General features: G+C 49.3%; 1 protein-coding gene and 1 long non-coding RNA gene across 2 annotated transcripts in view; one reads left to right on the top strand and one right to left on the bottom strand.

The window, feature by feature from the left end:
- Positions 1 to 22827, top strand: part of HS3ST4 (heparan sulfate-glucosamine 3-sulfotransferase 4) — a 45269-nt gene extending 22442 nt beyond the window's left edge. Inside the window, exon 2 of the mRNA XM_015877008.3 lies at positions 19737 to 22827. Within this exon, the coding sequence (XP_015732494.2) occupies positions 19737 to 20373 (637 nt within the window). The 3' untranslated portion in view covers positions 20374 to 22827. The remainder of the gene's footprint in view (positions 1 to 19736) is intronic.
- The window catches only part of LOC107320718 (uncharacterized), a 138435-nt gene continuing 125663 nt past the window's right edge, over positions 10790 to 23561 (bottom strand). The window contains exon 4 of the long non-coding RNA XR_014934089.1: positions 10790 to 13749. This is a non-coding gene — a long non-coding RNA (uncharacterized LOC107320718). The remainder of the gene's footprint in view (positions 13750 to 23561) is intronic.

Below are 23561 nucleotides of genomic sequence, written 5' to 3' on the forward strand. Positions count from 1 at the left end.
CCTACACACGGCTGCCTCCCCGGCGGTGGCAGGCAGAGGTAACCTTGCCATGTACTGCAGCTGCATGAGTCGCACTCCAAGATGTGTTAGTGACACTTGTTACTACACCGAGTTCTTGGCATTTACTGTAAAATCAGACAATGCATTCTCTGCTTTCAGCATGAGGATAGGCAGGGCACAGCCTTCTGGATGAGTGAAGGAAGCAGCTGGCAGTAGCTAGATAAGTTCCAAGCCTTTGGGTTAATATCTGTGAAGAGCTTTGTCAATCTGCATGGTTGCAGGGCACACCCAGGTACAGGGAGCTCCGGTTGTGCCTGCACCGCACCTCAGTTTAAGGAGGCTGGGGATGACAACAGGCACATGCTGTCACCTGGAAAAATGCACTGAGTGCATGGTGTGTGCAGCAAGCTCTGGTCAGACGTGTGGTTTTACCAGAATCATCGCTCCCATCCCACTTTCCATGAGACTCAGTGCAACCCCAGCACAGCCCCAGCACAATTGCCCCTTGCCCAGGAAGGCACAGACAGGCATGCAGGAACCACGTGCCCAGGAAGCAAATTCACAGTGAGAACATTACTGCTGTGCTGTGAGTGAACAAGCCTTAACTCAGAGCACTGAATCACCGTCAGAAACCACTCAGTGACTGATACGAGGAGACAGAAGCCTGATCTCGAGTTGTCAATCCCATAAGCATCCCGCTGGGCTCTCTGACCTGCACTGTGCACTGAGTTTCCCCCTTTCCCTGGATTGCAATACTCTGATTAACATGGGCTGCTGCCAACAAACTTTCTCCAATATTCAGTCTGTGTTTTCCATATGTTAATTTCGTGCCATTACAGCACCCTGATTAATTACTCTGTTTATGCCTCTAGAATATTTGCAGGCTGTTGCCATTGATGCAGCAGCACTTTATAGGAGAGAAATGTCTGTAGATCTGTAATTGCTTAATAAAATGCTGATAGAAGTTAAGAATGTTCACTGTTACCCTGGCTTTTGTAGGGCTGATAAATGCCTTTGTGTTCTGCAAAGGGTTCGGATGTGCTCCTGGTGGTGATCACCTCTTGGCCAGGCCAGGCTGCTTCCATCCTGCTGATCACAGGGCAATGCTGCTCCACAGCTGTTCCCTCCAGGCATCTCCCTGGCACTGGGAGTTCATGGGGCAGATGCTCCTTCAGCTGATGCTTTGTGAGCCTCAAAGTAAAAGGATGCTCAGAAAGGTCCTCTAACTCCCCCACAATGCTGCCTTCCTAAGTGACAAAAGAAACGGACCCACTAACGTTTAGCTTCATTTCTGTTTATCGGGGAAAAGGAAGCTTTTGTCAAGCATCAAAGCTGGGATTTAGGACACAAAGCAAACTGTTTTGCTCTGGGCTTCTGAGAAACCGGAGGAAGAAAAAACAGTTGTTTGAAATTCCCAACTAACCAGGTAAATCCAAACCCTGTAATTTGTGTTCAGCCAAACAGAAGGGACTGAATAAATCACCTGTGTGCTGTAAATCTGATGTCTCCAGCTCCATTCAGGTCTGAAATTGGTGGCCTGGAGCATGAAGGCTGAGCCACGCTGGGAGCAGTGCAGGGTGCCCACAGGCATGGCATGGGGCAACCCCAGGAGAGCTGCAGAGGAGCAAAGCGACTGCAGGGAAACGTAAAACAAACACATGGCCTGGAGTCCGGATGTGCAGTTTATTTTAAAACCTAATAACTCCAGATAATTGATAGTGGAGTGCAGTATTTCCAACGTGTTGGATTACGAGCGTCTGTCGCTCACAAGAAGCTGTAACCTTGAGCTATGAGACATTATTGGCAGTATTTAACACAAATCTGTTTTCCATCATTGTCAAATCCCACTTCAATATGCACCACAGGAAGAAAGTCGAATACTAAATTGATTTCCTTAATGGGAAGTGTTCTTCAGGAGATACCAACCTGTGTGAAGATGCATTAATAGGATTACAGTGAAACCTCTTTATTTTGTTTTACTTTTTATGGAGATTTTTAATGGAGATTTTCTGTCCTGCGATGCCTGCGATGCATTGCTCCGCAGCACACGCTGCAAGGAGAACCCACTGCAGGAGCCGTGAGCCTCTGGAGATGGAGCTCCTGAACTCAGGATGGTTTCTGTGCTCAGTTTGTCAGCCCACCAGGGCATCAAACCCAGAGGGAGTGCAGAGGCGAGGCCGGGTGTTAAGTGCCAGGCAGTAATTTGTGGTGCAACTAGAGGAGCAATGTTTGCCTTGTCTGAGTGTGGGAGTACCGTAAGTGATAAGGTAATTACCTACTCCAGTGTAAGCTAATTGACAGAGAGCTAATTGACTTTTAAAAAGTTGCTGTTTCCCTTCGCCGTGCAGGGTGAAAGCCCCTTGAGCTCCTCTCTGCTGCTCTCCTGGGAGCAGGCAGCAAACGTGGAGCTCTGCTGGGAGCTGAAGGCACACAGCAGCACTGGGCCAGGCACAGCAGTGGTGTGGAGCGTGGCTCCTTGTGTGTGTGCTGGGGCTGCTCTGGTCCAAGAAGAGCCCTGCAGCAGGGTGTATGTGGGAGCTGCTGACAGCCTGAACATCAGGAGCACAAGTGGTGCTGTGTTACAGCATCTGTGTCAAAACGGCAGGCTGCCATGGAGCTCTTGCCTAGCAGAACTGTGCTTTTCCTTGTGATGCACTGAGGATTGATACCTGTAGGCTGCCAGGGCTGCAAGGAGGGCACGCCTGGCACTGAGCAGTGCTGTGGGGCAGAGGGAGGTGACACATCTGTGGGCTGGGCATGGAGAGGGGCTGGGCACACTGCACCGGCTGTGTGTACCTGTTAGCACATGTCGGGCTGTGTGCTCTTATCAGAGATGGAGGCACACAGATCTGCAAACATTTCTTCCCGATGAGGATTCTAAAGCCTAATCCCTGTATCGGAGCAGTTTGCTGCTCCCTTGGGGCAGCGTGTCTCTCTGCACGTGTTGTGGTCAGAAGCTGATGTAAAACCTTTTTGGTATTCCCACACCTGTCCCAGAATCCAGGCACAGCCTTTTCCTGGGCTTACAGCTACAGTGTAACCCCCCTAGAGAGGTGATAGTTGCCTCAGGCAGAGATACTGAGACTCAGAAAGCTGAGCACAGCATTTCTGATTGCACGCTAGCTAACACGCAGGAACGTGTAGACTCACAGGAAAGCACTGCATCTTCCAAAGGCAGATCTGATGGTCCCAATGAAAAGGTGGACACAGTCAGGGCTTACTTTCCCTGGTAATGAGGACAACTTCCCTTGGCACCTGGCTAATTCCCAGCAGGAGCCACATGGGGAGCACGGTGCAGATAAGTGATGGCAGCAGGGCAGGTGCAGAGCCACCATGGGGCTGGAGGCAGCCCTGTCCTTGAATTACCAGTGACATGTGGGTAATTCATGTGCTAAAATGCCCTCGGTGTTGAGCAGGAGCACTCTCCCTCTGTGTTCTCTGCACAGAAGTTGGGCACTTCAAACATTCAGCAGCGCCCCGAGGCCCCAGGAATGGGCTGACATGAAGTGCATCACCTGCCAGACAGAATTGATTCAGACTCTGTCTTATCTGAAATAGCACCGGCCTGGACCAAATGCGAGAAAGACACTCTAACAAGCACAATTAGGGCTTCATGGCTGTAATACAGTGGTAGGAAAGGAGCTTAGCAAGAGTGATTAATTTCCTTGTAATGCCACGCGTTGTGGCTGGACTCAATGTCTGCCTCTGGCACAGCACAAGCTGACCCCAGCCGTGTTTTATTATAACCCCAATTTGCTGGAAACTTTCAGGAAACTTTGAGGTATATCAGGGTGATGTTTCCTCTGTGGTTTTTTGTGACTTGTGGGAATGCAGTGCAGCTACCAGGCTCAACCCTGGGAACTCTGTGTATGGCATCCAGCACCAGGTGAGCACGGAGTCAGGAGGGTCCCCTGCACCAGAGCAGTGCTGGGTCATGGGGTCTGCATCAGGCAGGGATGGTGGTGGTGGTGTGGCCATGGTGCTTTATGGACTTGAATTAAGCTGCTCACAGAAAAGAACTGATTTTCTGCTGGGGTTGTGGTTGTTTCCTTCCATGCAGCTTTGGGGCAGCTCCCTCTCCTTCCCATTGTGCTCCCTTGGCGCCGTGCATTGAGCCCTCTCCAAGGCACAGAGATGCACTTGATCTCAGCAGTGCTGGGTCCCTCCTCCTCTTGGCAAGTGCAGGAAATTTTATTGGCTGTTTGCTAACGGAGATGGAAATTAACATGATTATTTTGCGTCGTAATTGGTAGCATGTGTGGTGAAGAGATCAAAAAGCAGAGAAACGGAGAGGGATGGGGTTTAACGAAGTGAAGCTGAGGCTGGGATCCTAGTGGTCCTGGTGCAGCAGGTGGGACGTGCTCTGTTTGTGCTGTGGATGGGCACTGGGTGCTGTGGTGCAGCCTGAGGTGCCCATGGGCCCCGGCAGGCAACAGCAGTGGAAGCCTTCCCTCCCATGGCTGTATGGAAGGGCTCTGCCACAGTGCTGTGATGGGGAGAAGGATTTGAAAGGTAAAGGCGGGTTCATCTGAACTGTGTTCAGCCTACATAATGAAGAATAGCCTCACTTCAGGGGGTGGCTGGTTTTCACCCTCCCCCTTTCACACCTTTATAGCACCCTCAGTTCTCCTACTGACTGTCCCAAAGCTGCATCTGTTACCAGAGGCAGTGATGGCTGGTGATCAATGCAAGCAGTGATTGGCTGTGATTTACACCCTGGAGTCACACAGAGCACAGCTCTTATCCTCCAGCTCAAACCTACAGCTCCCATGCATGGAAGCAGCAGTCCCAGATTTATTCACCTGCTCCCATCCCTTGTTTATAGCAGACCCTCTGCCTTCCTGTCACACCTGGCTGTATTAGCTTTGATCAGATCATAAACCTGGCTCAGCAAAGCCGGGCTTTGTGTCAAGCACACTGTAATATTCTCAAAACACAGCCCTGACAGTGTGCATCCTAATGCCAAATGTACGGATCTCAGGATTACGTGGCAGAGCCCCTAATGTTCTGTCAGTCAGGATGCGGCAAATCCTGTAAGTGCCTGCACGGGTGAGCTTTTGTTCCGAGCATCACAATGGCAGGAGGCTTTTTCCCGTGTTTACTTTCCATTGCAGACATTTACATTTGGACCAATGAGCTGGGGATGTTTTCTTGCTGATTATAAGCGTGGCATTAGTATGCAGATGGAAATGCAAATCGGCCTAGATGAGACTTCCTGGATGGCAGTGGAAGTCAAGGATTTCATCTAGCGTGATCTTGGACATAGTTTAAGCTCCTCGTAAACAAGAACACATAACCCGATGCAAAGACTTCACCTCAATAAACCTCCTTGTCAACAAATCCCAGGAGCCTGTGTTTGCTTTAGCAATTGGTTCAGGCTGTGTGCAGTGCAGGACGTGTCTGATGCCTGAGCCTCACCTCCACTAAATCTGCTGCTGGAAGGGCTCCTGGTGTCCTGCAGTGTCCCAGGGTCTGGTGTCTGTATGGGCTTTTCTTGGAGCCCTGCAGGAGTCTGACCTTGGTGTGTGGACTGTTTGGCCACAGCCCTCCAAGTTGTTGTTTCATGGTAAGAAACTAATTGTCTTCTCTGTGCCAGGTATGGAGATTGCTGCCAGACCCTGCTGCTTTTCTTCAGTGCAGAGGCCAAAGCAGCGCAGGAGCACACAGCCCCCAGTTCTGACAGGAGCTCACAGTGCTTCGTGTTGTCGGGTCCCAGTCTCCAAACCCATCAGGCACTCAGGAGCTGTGAATCCCAGGATGTGAAGGCACCTGAGCCGGGTGCCAGCTGTGAAATGTTTGGGGGACACAGCCCCATCCCACCACAGCATTGAGGGGGCAGAGGATGGCTGTCCCCTGCCCGTCTGCTCCCCATGCATCTCCAGAGATATTATCTACCATCCAGCAATGCCCTGGTGCCATCAGGCTGCTGTTTTGAGCCAGGCAGGGGTCTCAGGCACAGAGCCACAGCAGAACAGCAGCAGGAGCAGAGCAGCCTCTTGATGTGTGAGCACTCAATTAGCCTCTGTGTTCATGGCCCAGTCCCCAGGAGCCTTATGTAGGAGTTGTGGGGATCAGAAAACTTCTTCAACAACAACAAGCAAGGAGGCTGTGCACTCCCTAGCCTTCCTTCCAGCTCTGGAAAGCCTTCAGACCTAGAGCGTGAGCCAAGGAATGCTGGCAGCACCAGGCAGCTGAGCACAGCCCTCACTGCTCCATCCTTGTGCATAAATTACCTCTGGGCTCTGAGCTAAACAAAGGGACCTGAAATAATTCTGCATTTTAATAAAGTCAGCATTCGTGCCTCTGTTGTCCTTATAGAATGAGAATTTGCATTTCTTCTTGCCAGCTCGCTCTGCACAGCCTGCTGGTACTGGAGATCAGCTGCGTGCTCCTGTGCTCCCCACCATGGACTCAGTTACATTTTATTGCTTAATCACTGTTACAACAGAAATACAGGGTAGAGCAGCTCTAAAACCCCTTGGACTGAGATCCTGTGAATGTATTAGAAGTTTTCTAATGGGCAAGTTCCTCTAAAGGGTGTCAGTCCCCAGAACGCTTCTGCTAGTGACCTGCATGTCCCCCACCTCCCCAGGCCACTCTCTCCCTGCGCCCAGAGCTGCAGGAAAACCTGCACCCAATTCACCCAGCCCCTTCTCTCCAAATGTCTCTTTCTGTTCAGATCTCTGCAGTTTTGGCACAGATTCCCCTGGTGAAGCAGCCGATGCCACTGCATCAGCTCAGTACTGGGGACAGCACAGAAGGGCTCTGCCTTTCCCTGTGGGATGTGGGACTTGTGGTTATAGCACCAGTGTGTCCCACCAAAGGCTGTAGGGTCGCATTGCAGTAAGGGGCATCCTGCGTATTCCCAGGATGATTTTCTTCTTATCACAGTGTGCTGGCAGCCTGCAAAGCCCCATCTACCAACCCCACATTCCCATGCCCTTCTACTGCACGGCTGCCCCGGGGCCTCTGCTGCAAGGAGAGCCCTGATGGTGGCTTTCATCATGTTCAATTACTGTCAGTTAATGATGATTAATTTACAATTAAAGGTCTCCAAAGGGTAGTGCGTGTGTTAAATAAATATTGATCTTTCATTTGTGGCCACAGATATATTACCCCAGTTACAGGAAATGCAGCAGTGGTGGGGCTGTGGCATAGAATGAGATGCCCAAGAACAGCCCTGAGCTCACTGCAAATGCCAGAAGTTCTGGGTCTGAGTGCAAGGAGTGTCCCTGGGACACATCACCAGCTGCCGCATGGGAAACCCCAGTGGGGTAAGGCCTGAGCTGGGACTCATTGGGGTGAGGATGCAGCAGGGCTGTATGATGCACAGCCGCTTGGTGTAGCACCCAGAGGCCTTGTTACTGGCAGCCTCCCGCTGCTTGGGGTTGTTAGGAAAAGATCAATTACTCCCTGACTCGTTTTCCCAGAACAGGAGCAAAGAATTCAGCTTGTCTTTAAAGAGCCCCAAAACATCATTAAATAACCCAGAGAGCAGACTGCAGACCCCCAGGCTGCACATCTGACGTCGTCTCCTCATAAGAAATAACCGGGTTGAAGACATTTTCCCAGCTGAAAGGAAGTGCCTGCCTGAGCCGTGTCCTCTTTAGCCTCTGCTCTGTGCAGGCCATTCCAGATGCAGCCCGGAGTGTCTCAGGTCATATACTTCCATTTCCCTCAGTAGGGCAACGTGTTTTTCAACCCTGTTTTGGCTTCAGGTCGGCACTGCAGCTGGCTGAGCTGCTGCCACCAGTCCAGAATGCTGTCATCTCCTCATCCTGTCAGACATGTCTGCAAAGCTTTCTTTATGCCACTGTTTTCTGACATCTTTCTGACTTTCCTGTCTGTAATGAGCACATTCTCCAAGAGGCATTTCTCTAAAAATCTTTTATCAGTGAGTTGTTAGCTACACCACTCTCCACATTTTCCAATCCCATCCCTATTTTTAACTTGCGCCTTTGAAGCATTTGTGACTGCTTTGTTGGTCTAGCAACGCATATTGGTATGCTATCAATATTCCCATCAAAATCTGCCTGTGCTTCTCAAGAGCCCTTCCTGCAGAGTGTCACGGGCCCAGCATGGGTCGGAGCACAGTGGGACACGGCTGCAGCATGGAGCCACTGCAGCAGGGAGGGCTGAGCAGCACAGTGCGGTGCTGCACAGGGACAGACACAACAGCATTGATGGAGGGAGGGCATGTAGGCTGGGTACAGCAGTGTCTGGTAACATTGGCAAGAAATAGGGTCATCTCTTTTGTATTATTTTCCTCTGGAGACAGAGAGGTTTTTTGCTGTTGCTTCATCCCTTACAATAACTGCATGGATACAGCCTTGCATGCAGATGTCTTTGCAGCACATCCATGTCTGAGCACACATCTGGAGGCTCTGTACATCCTCTCACACAACAAGGAATGATGTCCACAATGACCACATGTTTATTTTTCCTCTAATTCTCTCTGATGTTTCAACAAGTGATACTCAGGAGTCTGTGTAAACACCTAAACATGGTGTGAATCTATCCAAAGTAATCACAGCCCATTGCTCTGCTCTTCTCCCAGCACATTCCCCACTGCCATCCCATTGCCAGGAGCTGGGCTCCCTTCTCAGCAGTGTGTTTCTTGGAAGCGAGCTCGCGAGAAGAATATTGTCTCTGGTTTTCTCTTTCATTTGAGGCATGTATTTAAAACGATGCTTTTGTTCCAAATGAATGAGTTGATTCATTCAGAAGTGCAGTTTCTGTTTTTGAATCAGCAGAGCTGTTTATGCTCACAGTGTCCATAAAACTGTTATTTTCATCCTGACACTGATGCTTATGAATAAAATTTAGATCTCATTCAGAAGTACATTAGCTGTAGCTATTTGGCTTCTTGTTAAAGCATTAATTTTTATTGAGAAGACTACATAGCCAAGCAGTTCTTTCTCCATCTTACAGCAAACTAAGTACCTCAAAGTACAGAGTGCAACAAGACAAAATTGCAGCGCTCGCCTCCCTCACTGCTGCTGCTGCCCTAAGGCGTCGATGTGTGTTTCTGCTCCAGGACCTTCCCGGCTGTGCTCTGCTAATAGGATGGGCTGGAGCAGCCACATGGATGTGTGGAGGGGCTCTCAGGGCTGGCACTGTATTCCTGTGCTGAGTGCTGGGTGTGCCGGAGCCAATTAGCCATCCCGTGTATTTATTGCACTTATTTTGCTTGAAGCAAGCTGTTAAATGTCAAAAATACTTTATCATTTTAGCAGAAAGATAATTTTTAATAGATTCCACCTACAAAAAGGAGCTGACTGGAGGAATATTAAACTCAGGGAGATTTATTTTTAATCCACGTCTCCAAACAGCTTGAGATAACCATTTGTTGCGTTGCTCCCGGCTGATTAATGCTGCTGTCCCTCACCTGTCCTCCTCGCTTGGTTCTGTGGCAGCTGTGGCCTCTCACATCCCATTAACCTCCTCTGCTGAGGGACACCTGGCCAAACCTGAGGGGTCACCAGCAGTCTGTGCCATTTGCTGGGACCACGCGGTGAGTCCTGAACTCCTTCTTAGAGGAGCTGATGAATGTGCGTGGTTTGTGTCTGACACCAGAGGAGCAATGCTACATCTGATTGTGCGCCTCCTGGACCTGCAGCCAGCCAGCATAGCGCCAAGCTGCTGTGCCAAGTGCTTCCACAGCAAAGTCAGCACAGAGATGTGCTCTTGGCACCTCTGCCCCTGGTTCCCCTCGGTTCATTCAGTACTATATCAGCAGTAACTTCCTGGTGCTGGGTGGAACAATTAAGTCACTGTTCATAATACAGCAGCTTCTGAAAATTAAGGTGATGTCCTTTTTTTCCCCTCAATAATTTGATGAGTTATTTTGAGTGATGTGAGATTTAATGGCTAAATCAATATGTGTATTTAGTGTTAGGCTTTATTTTAGTACTAAGTGACACGAGATAAGCAGACTTAGTGTTAATTGGTTTGTGTTTAGCATTTATACTAATCAGAGTATGCAGTGCTGCCCAGGGCTCTTCAGCACTGGTAATTCTGTTTATCCAAACCAGGCGCTGTTTACTCTATTGACTGGAGTGGAATCAGTCTGTTTTTCCACCTACTTGAATGTTATACTGCATGTGTGAACTCAAGGCGGAATCCTGGCTAAGCCTGAGCTGTGCGTATGGGAAGAAATGGCTGAGCAAACCCTGAAGAAGCCAAAATGTTGACGTGCACCTGCACTGACAGAGTCACTACATGGAGACTTCAGTGTTGCAAGTAAACAGCATTTATTTTCCCTTCCGGACTATTTCTCTGCCTCCCTCCCAAAGCCCACAGGAGCTGAGATGAGCCGTGCTCCCCTTCCAAACTCACTGCCTGCCACAATCAAGACAGAGCTGCTGTCACCCCGTGCATCAGGTGAATCCACGTCTGCAGCCAAGTTACAGTGCTGGGGTTACAGTGCTCTGTTTTCATGAACCATCAACAGCAGATGGCCTTTATCCATAAGGTTTGGAGCACAGATCCATGCTGCTGCCCAAGCTCCAGCTTCCTGGGGCAGTGCTATAAGCCCCTGGAAATGGGGGCAATGCCAGCAGCCCTAGCAGCTGCATCCCGAGCCCTTCTCAGGGTCTGTCTGTGCTGAGCACCCCACACACCTCACAGCGGGACAGGCAGATTTATGGGCAGCAGCAGTGTAAGCAGAGCCCGCAGAGCTGCTCTCCCAGCTGAGCTGGTTTTGGGGAAGGAGGTCAGGTGCACCACAGACAATTCAATCTGCTCATTGCTTGGAGCTGTGCTGAGAGGCAGAACAAGATGAAACCGCTTTTATTTTGCAAAGTACGATTTTATTGATTTCAGCCAAACAAGCCCTAACCTGGCAGCACTGCCCCTCCAGCAACCTTTGCTTAGAAAGGTCTGTGCACATCTGCAGAGGAAGGAAACCCAGAGCCTCCCATATCAGAGCTGCAGCAGCATTCTGACAGTCCCGAGATGGACGTTACATCGCTGCTGTGAGGACAGTGCGGGGACGTCGCTCAGTGAGGGGAGGAAGCTCTGCTGCACCATTCGCACTGACTGTGTGATCCGAGTCAGAATGAGAATCATAAATCTTGATTATTCTCTGTCTCGGCTGATTTGAACCAAATGCCTTGGACAGGGATATAGTTCACATCTCGCTGAAAACTGCAAAAAAACTGATTAAATGTACAAACTGATATAAATAGCACTCTATCTGCGTTAATGCCCAAACTGTCACTGCTTGGGGAGAAGATACTGTGTGGACGGGGCTTTCTGTCCTGGCCAAGAACAGCTCCATGAGTATTTTTGGAAGCGGCTTTCTCCCTGCTTCCATTTATTTTGGTACTTTGTTCCTGTGATGCTGGCTGTTATTATGGTGCTGTCAATTACAGATGGCATCTCTGATTCTGATTGCACTTTGCTTACAATTAAGCATCCTATAGAAAAATGGAAATGCCGGGTCATTAACATAAAGTAATAATAAGGTAAACCGTTCAATTATGGAGGGAAAAACATTTTGAATAATAAGGATATTGTATGCCTAAAAGACATTCAGATGCCAGTGTATTATCATTTGTGCATACATAATAAATGAACTGAAACTCCAAAATAATCGACACGAGTGCATCATGGCTGTGCACTCGGCAGCAGCCCAGCTGGCATTGCTCTCTCATGGGTCAGAAGAGCAGCGCCCAGGTGGGAGCAGTGCAATCCCAGATCCATGGGCGTGCTATGGGAGGACTCAGTCACTGTGGGGCTCACCTGTCTCCTGACCAGCACAGGGTAGGCTGGCTGCAGAAGCTGGATGCATTGTGCCTGCATGCAGCTCACTGTTCACTGTTACAAGTGGAAAGTTGTTTGTTTTGGAACAAGTGAGAGGTTAATGCAAGAGGGGAGGTCTGGCCACCCGGTGTTTAAATGGAAGGGTTTGGAACTGGCTCTGCCTCCTCCACATCTGCTGTTACCTTGGTCACTGTAATGCAGGAGCCTGTCCTGCCATCCACATGGCCAGGGCATTCAGTACTGCTGGGCCTGCGCTGATCCATCTCTCCTAAACTAGAAATCAAACCCACAATCTCTCAGTGCTAGATGCTCCTGCCCTGCCTCAGTACAGCCCGGTGCTCCTGTGACAGCGTTTAGCAGCTGTTTTGTGTCAAACCTTTCTGTGTCTGTGGAGTGGGAGCCCTTTTTTCCACGTGGCTCATCAATGCTCAGAGCTTGGCACAGGGTGTGTACAATCACTGCTGTTATTCAGCCTCTTCTGCAGATATTGCTGCTCTTGTTGTCCTTCCATAACAATTCCATCCTTTTAGTTGTTGATGGCTCTCCTATTACTCTGGCACTGTGGTAGGATAACATCCAGATACATCTGAAAAGTGGAATTTATTTACTGTTTGGTTGGTTTTTTTTTCCTGAAAAGCTTTTAGCATGATATAGCAGCAGTGCTTGCACTTAAGCAGCCATTATTTTCAGGATCTTTTTTTTTTTCCTGTTAGAAGTAAATTTTTCCAGAAGATGAAATTCCTCACGGTGTATAGATCTATATTAATACAGCTTAATGTTCTACTTTCATGATCTTCCTTCTCAGGAATGGCCCATCTCTGGTAAACAGGAACGATCTCATCTACCCAGTTTTGTTGCATCAGTATTTGAAGCAGTTTGGAAGTGTCACTTTTAAGCAGATGAAGGGACAGCAGTGAGGAGGAGCAGGAGCACCCCCATCCCCATAGGACTCCCATACTGGACAGTGAGCAAGCCAACGGTGCTGGCAGCCCAAAGCTGCTTTGTATCAGTTTGTTCATTCCATAGTTACTGTTCTCCCACGGGTTTTGCCACACAAAGGCCTGATCCTTCTCTGTCAGCCCTACTGTGGAGTGCTGTTGTTGCAGTGCTGGTGACACTGCTCTGTGCTGCTGCCCTGCTGCCCTGATTTCCTTCTCCACTGTGGGGAGAACATCATCAACATCCAGGTCGTCTTTCTTCCTCATGTGATGATGTAAAACAGATGAGGTGGCATGGAAGGGACTTGCACTGAAGAGAGGCCCATATCTAACAGGGAAAGCACAGAGTCAGACCCAGTGCAGGAGGTAAACTTGACTTGGAAATCCACCGCCAGCAGAGGCAGCACCTCCACTCTTCCAGCAGTGGCACGTACAAGAGGGGGCATTCATGCTGCAGCTTCTTTGCTATGGCTGTGATTAATACAGTAATTAAATCTGATAGACAATGCTGACATATTCCCCGTGAATCGCATTGCTACATTTCTGTAGGGAACAGCAGTGAGAGTCAAAACAGTTATGACTGCAGTGGGGTTTGCAATATGTGTTTCTAGGCTTCTTCACTACCTGCTTCATGACTGAGCAATGACCAACAGTAAGTCAGACATGAAAATTGGAGAGATCAGGTCGAATTCATCCTTGATAAAACAATGTTGTGCTAAATGTGCATCTTCACCTGGAGAACTGAGATTGCTTTGCACAGGCGAAGCTGAGTGATGCTGAGGGCCGTGGTTCTGTGAGGCATCTGCCAGCAGCTTGCAGAGTGTTGGCAAGTGTTTATAAGGCAGGCAGCTCATGGGGACAGCAGACCTCCAGGCATTTGCCATCGCTTTTGGTGAGGAGGTCTGCAGCTGGGGGCACTCTCCATTAGGAACGCACTGAAATTGTGGCAAAGCTCATCTGAAACTGTGATTTCTGTGTGAGCTGCGCTGTCAGATGGTCGAGGGATTTCAGAACAAGGCAACAGCCATGTCCCCAAGGAGATCCACTTGAGGAAAGAACAGAAGAAAGCAAGATTTAGCATTAAGATCATAATTTCAGATTACATTGTGCTCGCAACAACCATCTATATACATAAGAGTCTTTGAGGAACACGAGGCAGTAATAGCTATCCAAGCCAGCCTGAACACAGGAGGTTATTTTTAATTGCAACTGAATGGATCTAACCTTGTGATGTCTGCTCATAAAGCATCACTGGATTAATATGGGTTCCATAGTCGCTTCTGCTTAAAAGACTTTAATGGATCAGCTTAGTTCTCTGCTCCACGATTATAGCGTCCTTACCCGCCTATCATGCATGAGCCAGATGGTCCTGGTGAAATCAGAGTGTATTTATATTTTTGCCTGCTCTCAGCCAGCTGCCCACTGATTTTGGTGCTCGGTGGTAGGAGGAGAGGAGCATCCCTGGGTGAGGTTCACATCCCTTTCCCACAGTCCTCCCCAGGAGGAGCCAGGCACTGTCTGTCTCCTGGAGTGGGTTCAGCTGCTTCCCAGTGTGTGTGGGGATGCTTTCAGTTCTGTAGGTGGTGAGAGCCATTAAGGTGGTACAAGCACTATAGAGATCCCGAGCGATGCCTATAAACCTCTGAATCCTTGACAGAATCAATAGATGGCTCTCAGGAGTCACTCCTTATCCAGGCCAACACCAGCACATGCCAATGAGCCGTTAAAGATTTTGCGTTTTGTGGAGACACAGAATTGGTTTCCTTGCATCAGTTGGGCTCTGGACTGTGCTGGCCAATGAACCATGACATTAGAAGTAGTCCACACTCCAGTGTCATTGGCCTCTGCCACTGAGGGATGCAGGGATGGGCCAGCAGTGTCTATGTGGGCATGGCCACAAGGGCAGCTCACGTGATGCCCATTGTCTCTGTGCAGTGCCCTGGTGCCATGCTCAGGCCCTGACCCCATTGTTTCTGTTTGGTTCCTCTTTGATAACTTTGCTATTGACACCATTTCAGATTTGGCATTTCGGTTACCATAGCAGCTCGATACTTCCATTCTCTGATCAGATCTGCTTGCAGTTAGTCAACACGATGTTAGCACCTCCGTTGTTATAGCAACCAGAGACCGTTCTCTATCGCTCCGCTGCCGTGGTGCAGGAGGGGGCTCGGTGGGCACACACGGATGGTGGGAGCGGTGCTGGGGGTGCTGCCATGCCCTGGGTGCCTCCAGCACACACAGTCCATGAGGAGCTGGGGGGAGGCTCAGTGTGGAAGTGAATGGCACGAAGAGATCATCCTCAGGCTTGCACACTTGGGCTCTTTCCAACTGTCCCTCATAAGAACACTTTGCACAAGAGCCAAATGACTTGATGAACTCTAGGACAAAGGAAAGCTGCTCTTCTGCTGCAAAAAGCACTCCCAGGAACTCCTTATTTCTGGGCATTACATCTGTGGGAGCAGAGCTGCTGGTGCAGGGCTGGGGTCTCCCCATTCTCCAACACTGGGGTTGCAATGGCTCCCAGGCCGTGCAGCTGACACAGAGCATCTCCCAGGGATGTTTTGTTTCCCTCTGTGCTGGCATTTGCTTTTCTGAAAGCGCCTCGCAATTTGTTGGATGTTTTTTATTAAAACACATGTGCGAGCCATTTGAATTAGAGCAGCATGAATCTATTAGGCAGCGACAGATGCAAGTTTTGTGTCCCTTATTAGAAGGGATTGGATTCTGAGGTTTAGTGATGTGCAGAGGATTGGACTTTGGAGAGATTAAAATTATTTTCAGTGTTAAGCACAATATTTCTAAGCTAATGCACTCAGTCTTGAATATAGATTCACAGACCAAAAAGATTATAAAACATTAAACCTATGTAAATTCAGCTGTAAATTTATGTTTGAACGAATTCAACAAGAGATTTGACTCGGGGGCTTACAGCAAATAGGTTCTGCTTTTAATGCGCACTGCAGCCCTCGGTTGCAATGCCGTTCTCCCCTTGAAAGTCCCACGCCTGCTGAATTACTGGCAGGTCACAGTTGACAGCTCAAGCAATTATACCAGAATGTGTTAATAATAAAATGGAAAATGACTTCATGTTTGTCTTTTGAAAGACAAAAGCAGATGTTGGCTCCGCGCAGAGGAGCTGCGGAGATGAGCTCCATGCACAGGTGTCCCCGTGGCAGCCCCTGGCCATTGCCTGCTTCAGAACAGCATCGTGCAGGTCTGTGTCCTTCTCTGTGGTCCTCTGAGCCCTGGGAGCTGCCGTGAGCCTTTTTTTCCCTCTTGTTGGGAACATGAAAATGCCGTTAACAAAGACTCCTTTTGAGTGGGATTGCAGGAAACCTGCAACATCGTGCACAAGCTGCCTACACAGAGATAAATGACAGCTGTGACTGAAGGAATAAACAAGATAATCTGGATTTAAATAAACCACAAGGGGATTTTGGCAACATGCAAATTCACAAATTTATAAAAATGTATCCTTTGAAAATAAAGAGCTTTCTGAAGGCAGCAGTTAAGAACAATTACTGCAGCAGGCTTTTCCAAGGAGGGCTTACAGCTGCCCTTTGCCACCAACCACCAGGGATGGGGCAGCAGATGCACTTTGTGCCCATTGACACGCAGCAGCCAGAGGGTCTCTGGGAGGAGTGGGAGCAGCAGGTCTGTGGGGTGGTTGCCCTGTAACTTCCTGCCAGTGTGTTGTCTGGAGCATCCTCACTGTGGAGTGAAAGCTTAGAGGCTTTTTGTTGTTATTGTTGTTGCAACAGTTTATTGAAACTGCAATTTAAAGTAAGAGCCAAATAAGTAGAACATTAAGGCTCCCTCCTTGCCCCAGAGCAGAGGGGAGCAAAATCCTTGTTTACAAAACTGCACAAGAAGGGGCTTTGCTGCTGTGTCGCATTGCCCAGGGGGTGTGGGAGAGGGGGAGATCCTCTGCTGGCAAATACCCAGCACCGCAGGGAGAGGATGCTCCAGAATGACGGCGTGGGTGCAGGAGAGCAGCAGTGCTTCCTCTGAATTCAGATTAATTTTCGTCTGTTGTAAAGCACTGTCATCTAAGAACCCACAAATAACAACCACAGTCCGTAATATGAAGCAAACAAATCTAATGCTGGACCCCACTGACCAGGCAAATGTAGCAGTGGCAGCAGAGTGCTCGTGGTGTTGGAGCAAATGCAATGCAGCTGCTGTCAGCAGCCCCTGCTGTCTGGCTGCACAGCATCAGCACAGGGTGCAGGGCCCAGCCAGCCCTTGCTTCTTGGAGCTTTCAGTTTTAGCATCCACAGACATTTACAGAACAGCATCATGTCAGATAGGAGCCCAGATACAAAGATGTATTACTCTGAAACAATCATTTAGTGGTTGTGGCCGGACTGATTTGTGTTGCAGTGGAGATGCCAAGTGGCCATGAGTGATGTGAAGCAGTGCTGGGAGCTCCCCATGGCTTTGCAGCTCCATGCTTCAGAGCAGATTGGGGTGGGCAGGGAGGGCTCTGCCCCTGCCACAGCAGGGTCACTCCAGGCAATGGCAGTGGGCCCCTCGAGCACTATTGTCTGAGCATCCATCTCTTGCAGGCCAGCAGAGCTTTTAACATCTCATAATCGCCACATTTTGACATTTGACAGCCTGCTGCTTGCTGCCAGCATGTCTGACTCAGAGGAGCCTACAGCAGCCAAGTCTGTCTGTGCAGACCCCTCCGTATGCTCAGACAATTGCATAGGAAAACAGCTTATCCTGTCTGAGAAAGCATAAACAAGTGTGCAGTGCTGCTGCACGGGTCTTGAGTTAATGGAACACTGTGGGATAATGTTGTTCTCTACCTGTCTGGCAGTCTATTTGCACCATGGAAGGACTTCTGCACACTGCTGCTCCTGTTACTGACTAGTACCAAAGCCAGGGGACCCAGGAAGGACACTTCCCAGCCACTGCCTGGCTGCGGTCCCCCATTTGCCCTCAGATCAGCTGTAGTTAATTTTCACTGCACATAGAACAGCCAGAAGCAGTGAGCTGTGGTTAACTTGTGTTAGAATCAGTTAAAAAGGAAACACAGAGAGATTGCTAGCTGTACATGATGATAAAATAACTATCTTGTTGAGGAAGGAACAGAAGAGCAACACATCATTTTGGTAATTAATGGTTCAATAGAAATCTGTTGTGAGAACACCCTAGGCAGTCACTGGTTCCAGTTCTTCCTCTTGCTCCCTTCCTGGTTCCTGGGGCTGCTCCCAAATCTCAGCTCAGCTCCAACCATTCGCTCCTGCACCATTTGGCTGCTGCCCCTCCTGCAGGTGTGGGCTCTTCTGGAAGTGCATTGGTCTGTTGGAGCAGTGTTATCTTCCTGGGCTGCAAACTGCTGCCAGGCATTGCTGACATGGCTGCCAGTGGCAAGTGCTGTCCTGAGGGCTGCAGACTGGAAGTAGCATCACACCAGAGCCATGCTCCTTTCCTGCAGGGACATTAGGTCCGGGTGCTGGATCCTTCCAGGAGTGCCACCCTCAGGTTCTGCAGCATCTCCATAGTCCTGCTGCTGGATTCCTCTTAATCCCTTCTGGCTTTTCGTAAAGGAAAACATCTTGAGATGCATCATTGCACTGCTGTGGTCACTGTAGCTGCAGGGACAGGGTGGGATGGGATGAGGCACATGGCAGCTGCTTGCATTCAGCAGGCACAGTCATGAGACACAGTTACAGACAAATGTGGCTGGGCCTCCTCTGGCAGAAAGCAGAGCCCTCAGCTGTGTAATTCCATGTACTGACTGCTTCCGAGTGCTCTGCTGCTTGACGTCAGCATCGCTGCGGTCACCGGTGCCCAAGGTGCTCTCACAGAACCAGTCCCAGCCATTCACATTGTTTCCTCAGCATATGTTTGAACTAAAAATAGTGAGAACGCAAGGGATTATCCTGCAAGGCCCTGAGCTCCTCCTTCTGTGCTGCTGCCTCACACCTGCTCAGTGCTGCAGGATCTGGTGGGTCACAAGATCAGAATGCATCCCCTCACCCTGCTGCGTCCCCCCATCCTGCTGTATCCTCCCACCCCACTGCAGCCCATGCCCAGCATCCCCACAAGGCAGCATGTGCTCAGGACAAATTAGCAAACACCATGTTAAACAAACTGCACGTCACGTGGGTGTGCATATGCACAAGTATTTCAAAAGCTTGAGATAAAAATATTGTTGGAGCACACTTAAAAAGCAATCAATACTTGTGCTTGTAAAACCTTTAAGCACACGTGCCATGGTATTGAATGCTTGCGCACTGAGACTGACAGCTGCCAGGGCTGGGAAGGAGCTGCAGCACTATCGCAGGGACATTGCTTCACGTCTTCTGCCTTGCAATGGGGGCAAATGGGACAAGCATTTACCTCTTTGTTTTCTTAGATATAACTGCTATCTTGCTGCAGTTTCATTTTACAGTATGGTAATATGCTATCCAGGAAAGTCTTGCTACATGCTAATTTATCCGGTAGGCAAATTCCTTTTGGCTAATAAAAGTGCTTGCACAGGAAGCTCAAAACCCAGCAGCAATTAATTATTGACAGAGCATGTGAATTAGAGATAAAAGAAAAGTCATTCTTTCTCACACACAAGATAGTAAATAAATTTAATTATTGTACTAGAAGCAGGGGATCTTATTCTGTATTAAGTTTTATTAGCTGAGACATTTAAAAGCATGTCATCATAACAAAAAGGTCTTGTGTAATCCTAACTGCACCACTCCGGTACAAGGCTCTGAAGTGAATAGACTTAATTGAGCAAATGGAAGCAGATGGCTTGCTGAACAGACAGGTATTGTACAGGTTTATTGTCAATTAACTTTTGTCTACACATGCCTATGGCGAATTGACTGTATAATGTGTTACTGAGGCTAATTTAACACTTAGGGTGCCCACCATACCAGGGGTCCAAGGGAAGACAAAACCAGAAGTGCTTTGGTCCCCAGACCCTTGGGATGGGTGGTTACCCCATCATCACGTGTGGGTCAGGAGGAGCTGCCGGTGTCCACCCTCAGTTACTAACACCCTCCCTCTGCTTCTGCTCAGGGATGTGATGCCCAAAACGCTGGAAGGCCAGATCACCATGGAAAAGACCCCCAGCTACTTTGTGACCAACGAAGCCCCCAGGCGCATCCACTCCATGGCCAAGGACACCAAGCTGATCGTGGTGGTGCGCAACCCCGTCACCCGCGCCATCTCGGACTACACGCAGACGCTCTCCAAGAAGCCAGAGATCCCCACCTTTGAGGTGTTGGCCTTCAAGAACCGGACCCTGGGGCTGATTGACGCTTCCTGGAGCGCCATCCGCATTGGGATCTACGCTCTGCACCTGGAGAACTGGCTGCAATATTTCCCCCTCTCCCAGATCCTCTTTGTTAGTGGTGAGAGGCTCATCACAGACCCAGCCGGGGAGATGGCCAAGGTCCAGGACTTCTTAGGCCTCAAGAGGATTGTGACAGAGAAACACTTTTATTTTAATAAAACCAAGGGGTTCCCCTGTCTAAAGAAGCCGGAGGACAGCAGTGCTCCCCGGTGCTTGGGCAAGTCCAAGGGTCGGACTCACCCCAAAATAGACCCTGACGTCATCCACAGACTGCGGAAGTTTTACAAACCATTCAATGTCATGTTTTACCAAATGACAGGCCAAGATTTCGAGTGGGAGCGGGAAGAAAGTGAGAAGTAGAACCAAGAAATCAGGAAGAGAGCTCTTTCCTTTTAAGATGTGAATCATCCTTAGAGACCCAGAACTCATGCAGGGCTGAAGGCTTGGGCTTGTAAGCACAACACTTGCATGGTTGGGGCTTCAGCTGGAGGTGAACAGTATGTCCAGCTCTGAAACCTTGGTGATGTGTCACCTCCAGGGTGTTTGGCCTGGGCCGTATCCTCCTGAGGGATCAGGGAAAGGGCAGGAGGAGAAGGTGGTGGGAGTGCAGCTGTGGGTGACGGGCACCTTGTGTCCACGTTCTGCTGCTGGTGTGTCCCTGTGCCATGCAGGCAACAACAGGAGGCGGCGTGCAGAACCCAGCAGCACCACAAACCAAGAGGTCTGATTTCCCCTGCCTTGGCTTAAAGTTTTGCTCACGCAGCAGCATGAGATCTGGTGAATTCAGGCCGTGCATTCACAAGCACCTTGGCATTTGTATGTGGAAGGAATAAAGCCAGTTATGCTGCAAAGGAACTCTGTACAGAAACATAATTTGCACCAGATGTTCCAGTTACTTGTTGCACTAAAACTTGTACTTACCAAGTGCCACAAATCCTGGGCGCGATTCTTCTCTCACTGGTGATTGCAGCTCCACTGATGGAAGAGAACCATTCTGATGTATGGGGAGAGAACCTCTCTAATTTATAGGGCTGCTCAGTGAGACCAGAATCGGAGCCTTCCCCCACATCCCCAAGGCAGGTCCTGGGCACTGCCTGGGGACCGGGCACTCTCCATGGGATCCTGGCCATGGGGACAGCTCTCCTACCATGTCCCTGGGACTGTGGCTCACGTGCACCTCATGGACCTGCTCCTGCTGCTGGCTGCTGCCAACGGGCTGTGCAAAGTCCTGAAGCAGCCTTTCTCTTTACTTTAAATCCATTACAAAATAGCAATTAATTCCCAGGGTGAGCACTGCTCCACAAACATATGTGTGTGTTCTAGTGGAATTGACCGAGTCATATGCTCAGCCAAATTTGCAAATCCTGGTAGAAGCTATGGAACAAACCCTTATCTTAACTGAATCCTCAGCAGTGCATTGCAAGCTGCATGCTGGGACCGGTGGAGAGCAAGGCAGCAGCACTTTGAAGCAGCTGCTGCTTTCCTGACCATTATCAAGAGAAAAACGGGAAGAGAGAGAGCAAAAGAAAAGTGCAGAGCTATTGCTGTGGAAATGCTCCCCTTGTATGGGTGATTTCTAACTCAAGTGTTGCTCCTGTCCTCCTGTAGGACTGCGGCTGCTGCACAGCTCCTGGTACGAGCAGCAGAGATGCAGTGTGAGGTGGCTTTGGGAGGACCAGGACTCAGTTCTGATTAAGGTGGGAAGAAAAACCCCACTGATCCAACTAACCAAATGAAATCAGTGTTTCATAAGCAAAAAAGATGAACCTGCTCTGGGTTTCATGGTCTGTCATGTGGTTCATTACATTAGAGCAGCGCTGGTGCCTTGGACTGGGAGAAGAAAGAGATGGATTCATTCTGAAAATCTGCACTGTGGTTCGTGCTGTAGGGGCATGGCACAGCTCTGTGCTGGAGGGTACTGAGCAGCTCCCTGCTGAAGTCACATTGGCTCCTATCAGTCTGGATTAGGTTTCAAAGCAGCTCCTGCCCTGGCATAAGTTTTTTTACTGATCCTCAGACCCGCCCCCCCATCCCCCAAATTATTGCGTGGTAACTGGAAGTATGTAATAGGAATAACTTCATGGTGTGTCACATGCTATTAAAATGTCATCCCTTCTCCTGAGCGCAGGCTGCCCCAGTGCCACATGGTGTGAGTACTGAGCAGGAGGACGAGGGCTGGGGCACTGCATCACACATCCCCTCCATGTTAACACCTGGACTCTCCAGGAGACCCATACGTGCATCCTGCCACCCTCCTGGTCCACATTTTTTGCCATATTTGCAGAGTTTTAGTTTTTATACCAGCCATGAGCTTGAGCCCATGGCTGGGAGCACTCGTGGCACTGAGGGGTCGGGCTGTGGGGCTGTGCTCTGCTGGCTAAGACATGGCTGCACTGCACCCTGATTGCATGCAGTTGCATCGCCAATGCGGAGCTTTGACAGAGGAGTTATTTGGCCAGAGAGCGGCCTGCCAAAAGAGAGAGTCAGGTTAATAATACCTTTTTAAAAAACCTATTCAAATGTCAGCATTACAATACACAGGAAATTGAATTTTGTATTTGATTTCAATTAGCAAAGCATAAATTATATTTAATTTTATACACAGACGGGTGATTCATTGTTCTGGAGGGCTGCGTGGTGCAGAGACTGAAAACGGAGCGTTGCTGGTCTTTTCTGAGCCCCAGCCACTGTGCTATCACTGCCTCCCAAACACGTCTCTGTCTGTCCGTGTCCCTCTGTACTGCACAGTATGAACATCTCCAATCACACACTGGAACCCGCAGCACTAAACAATAAAACGGTGTAGCAGCTGCATTTCTGTGCTCTGTTTCTCCTCAGACACACACTGAGCCTGGAGGGACCCCAACTGTGAACCCCACAGCAAGCCAGGCCCCAGCACTGCATGGCACCTGCGGGTGCAGACCCCCCAGTGCTGAGCAGGCAGGCAGCAGAAAGCCCCTCTTGCAGCCCTGCAGTGGGGTGTCCCTGTGGGCAGGGGGTGTTCCTGTGCATGGCCCTGCACTGGGGGCTGCCCTCCCTGCACACTCGCTGCTCTTCCAGCTCAGGAGGCATCGCCAAGGTCACAGGACATGGATGCCTTGGCAGCACCTGGGAGGTTTCTGTCACCACTGATGGAGGATAAAGCAGTTTGTAATGAAAGCAGGGAGAGGGCTGGCTGCCAGGCAAAGAAATTAGGGGGAAATTTTTTTAATCCTATTTTGTGTGCACAATTTCCTGCTCGCTTGGAAAAAAAACCCACGGCCTTCTTATGTCATCTGATAAAACCACTAGAAAACTTTTATCAACAAAATTAGGAAGTAGTGAACTATAAAATTGCTAATTATTTTCTAGTAAATTTACTTTTAAATAACTTTAGACACCAATTACAGGCACCATTAGGCACCATTAACACTGGGTGTATTTACCAAACAACAGCGGAATGCTTATTATTCAAATCAAGACCATTTTGGTGCAGGTTTTGCTGTTTGGAAAGCAGTCCCATCTCACCAGATGTTTAAAGAGTCATCAAAAAATCAATCACACCTGAA

This window comes from Coturnix japonica, chromosome 13, assembly GCF_054131305.1.
Source record: "Coturnix japonica strain WE chromosome 13, WE-NBRP24, whole genome shotgun sequence".
NCBI lineage: Eukaryota > Metazoa > Chordata > Aves > Galliformes > Phasianidae > Coturnix > Coturnix japonica.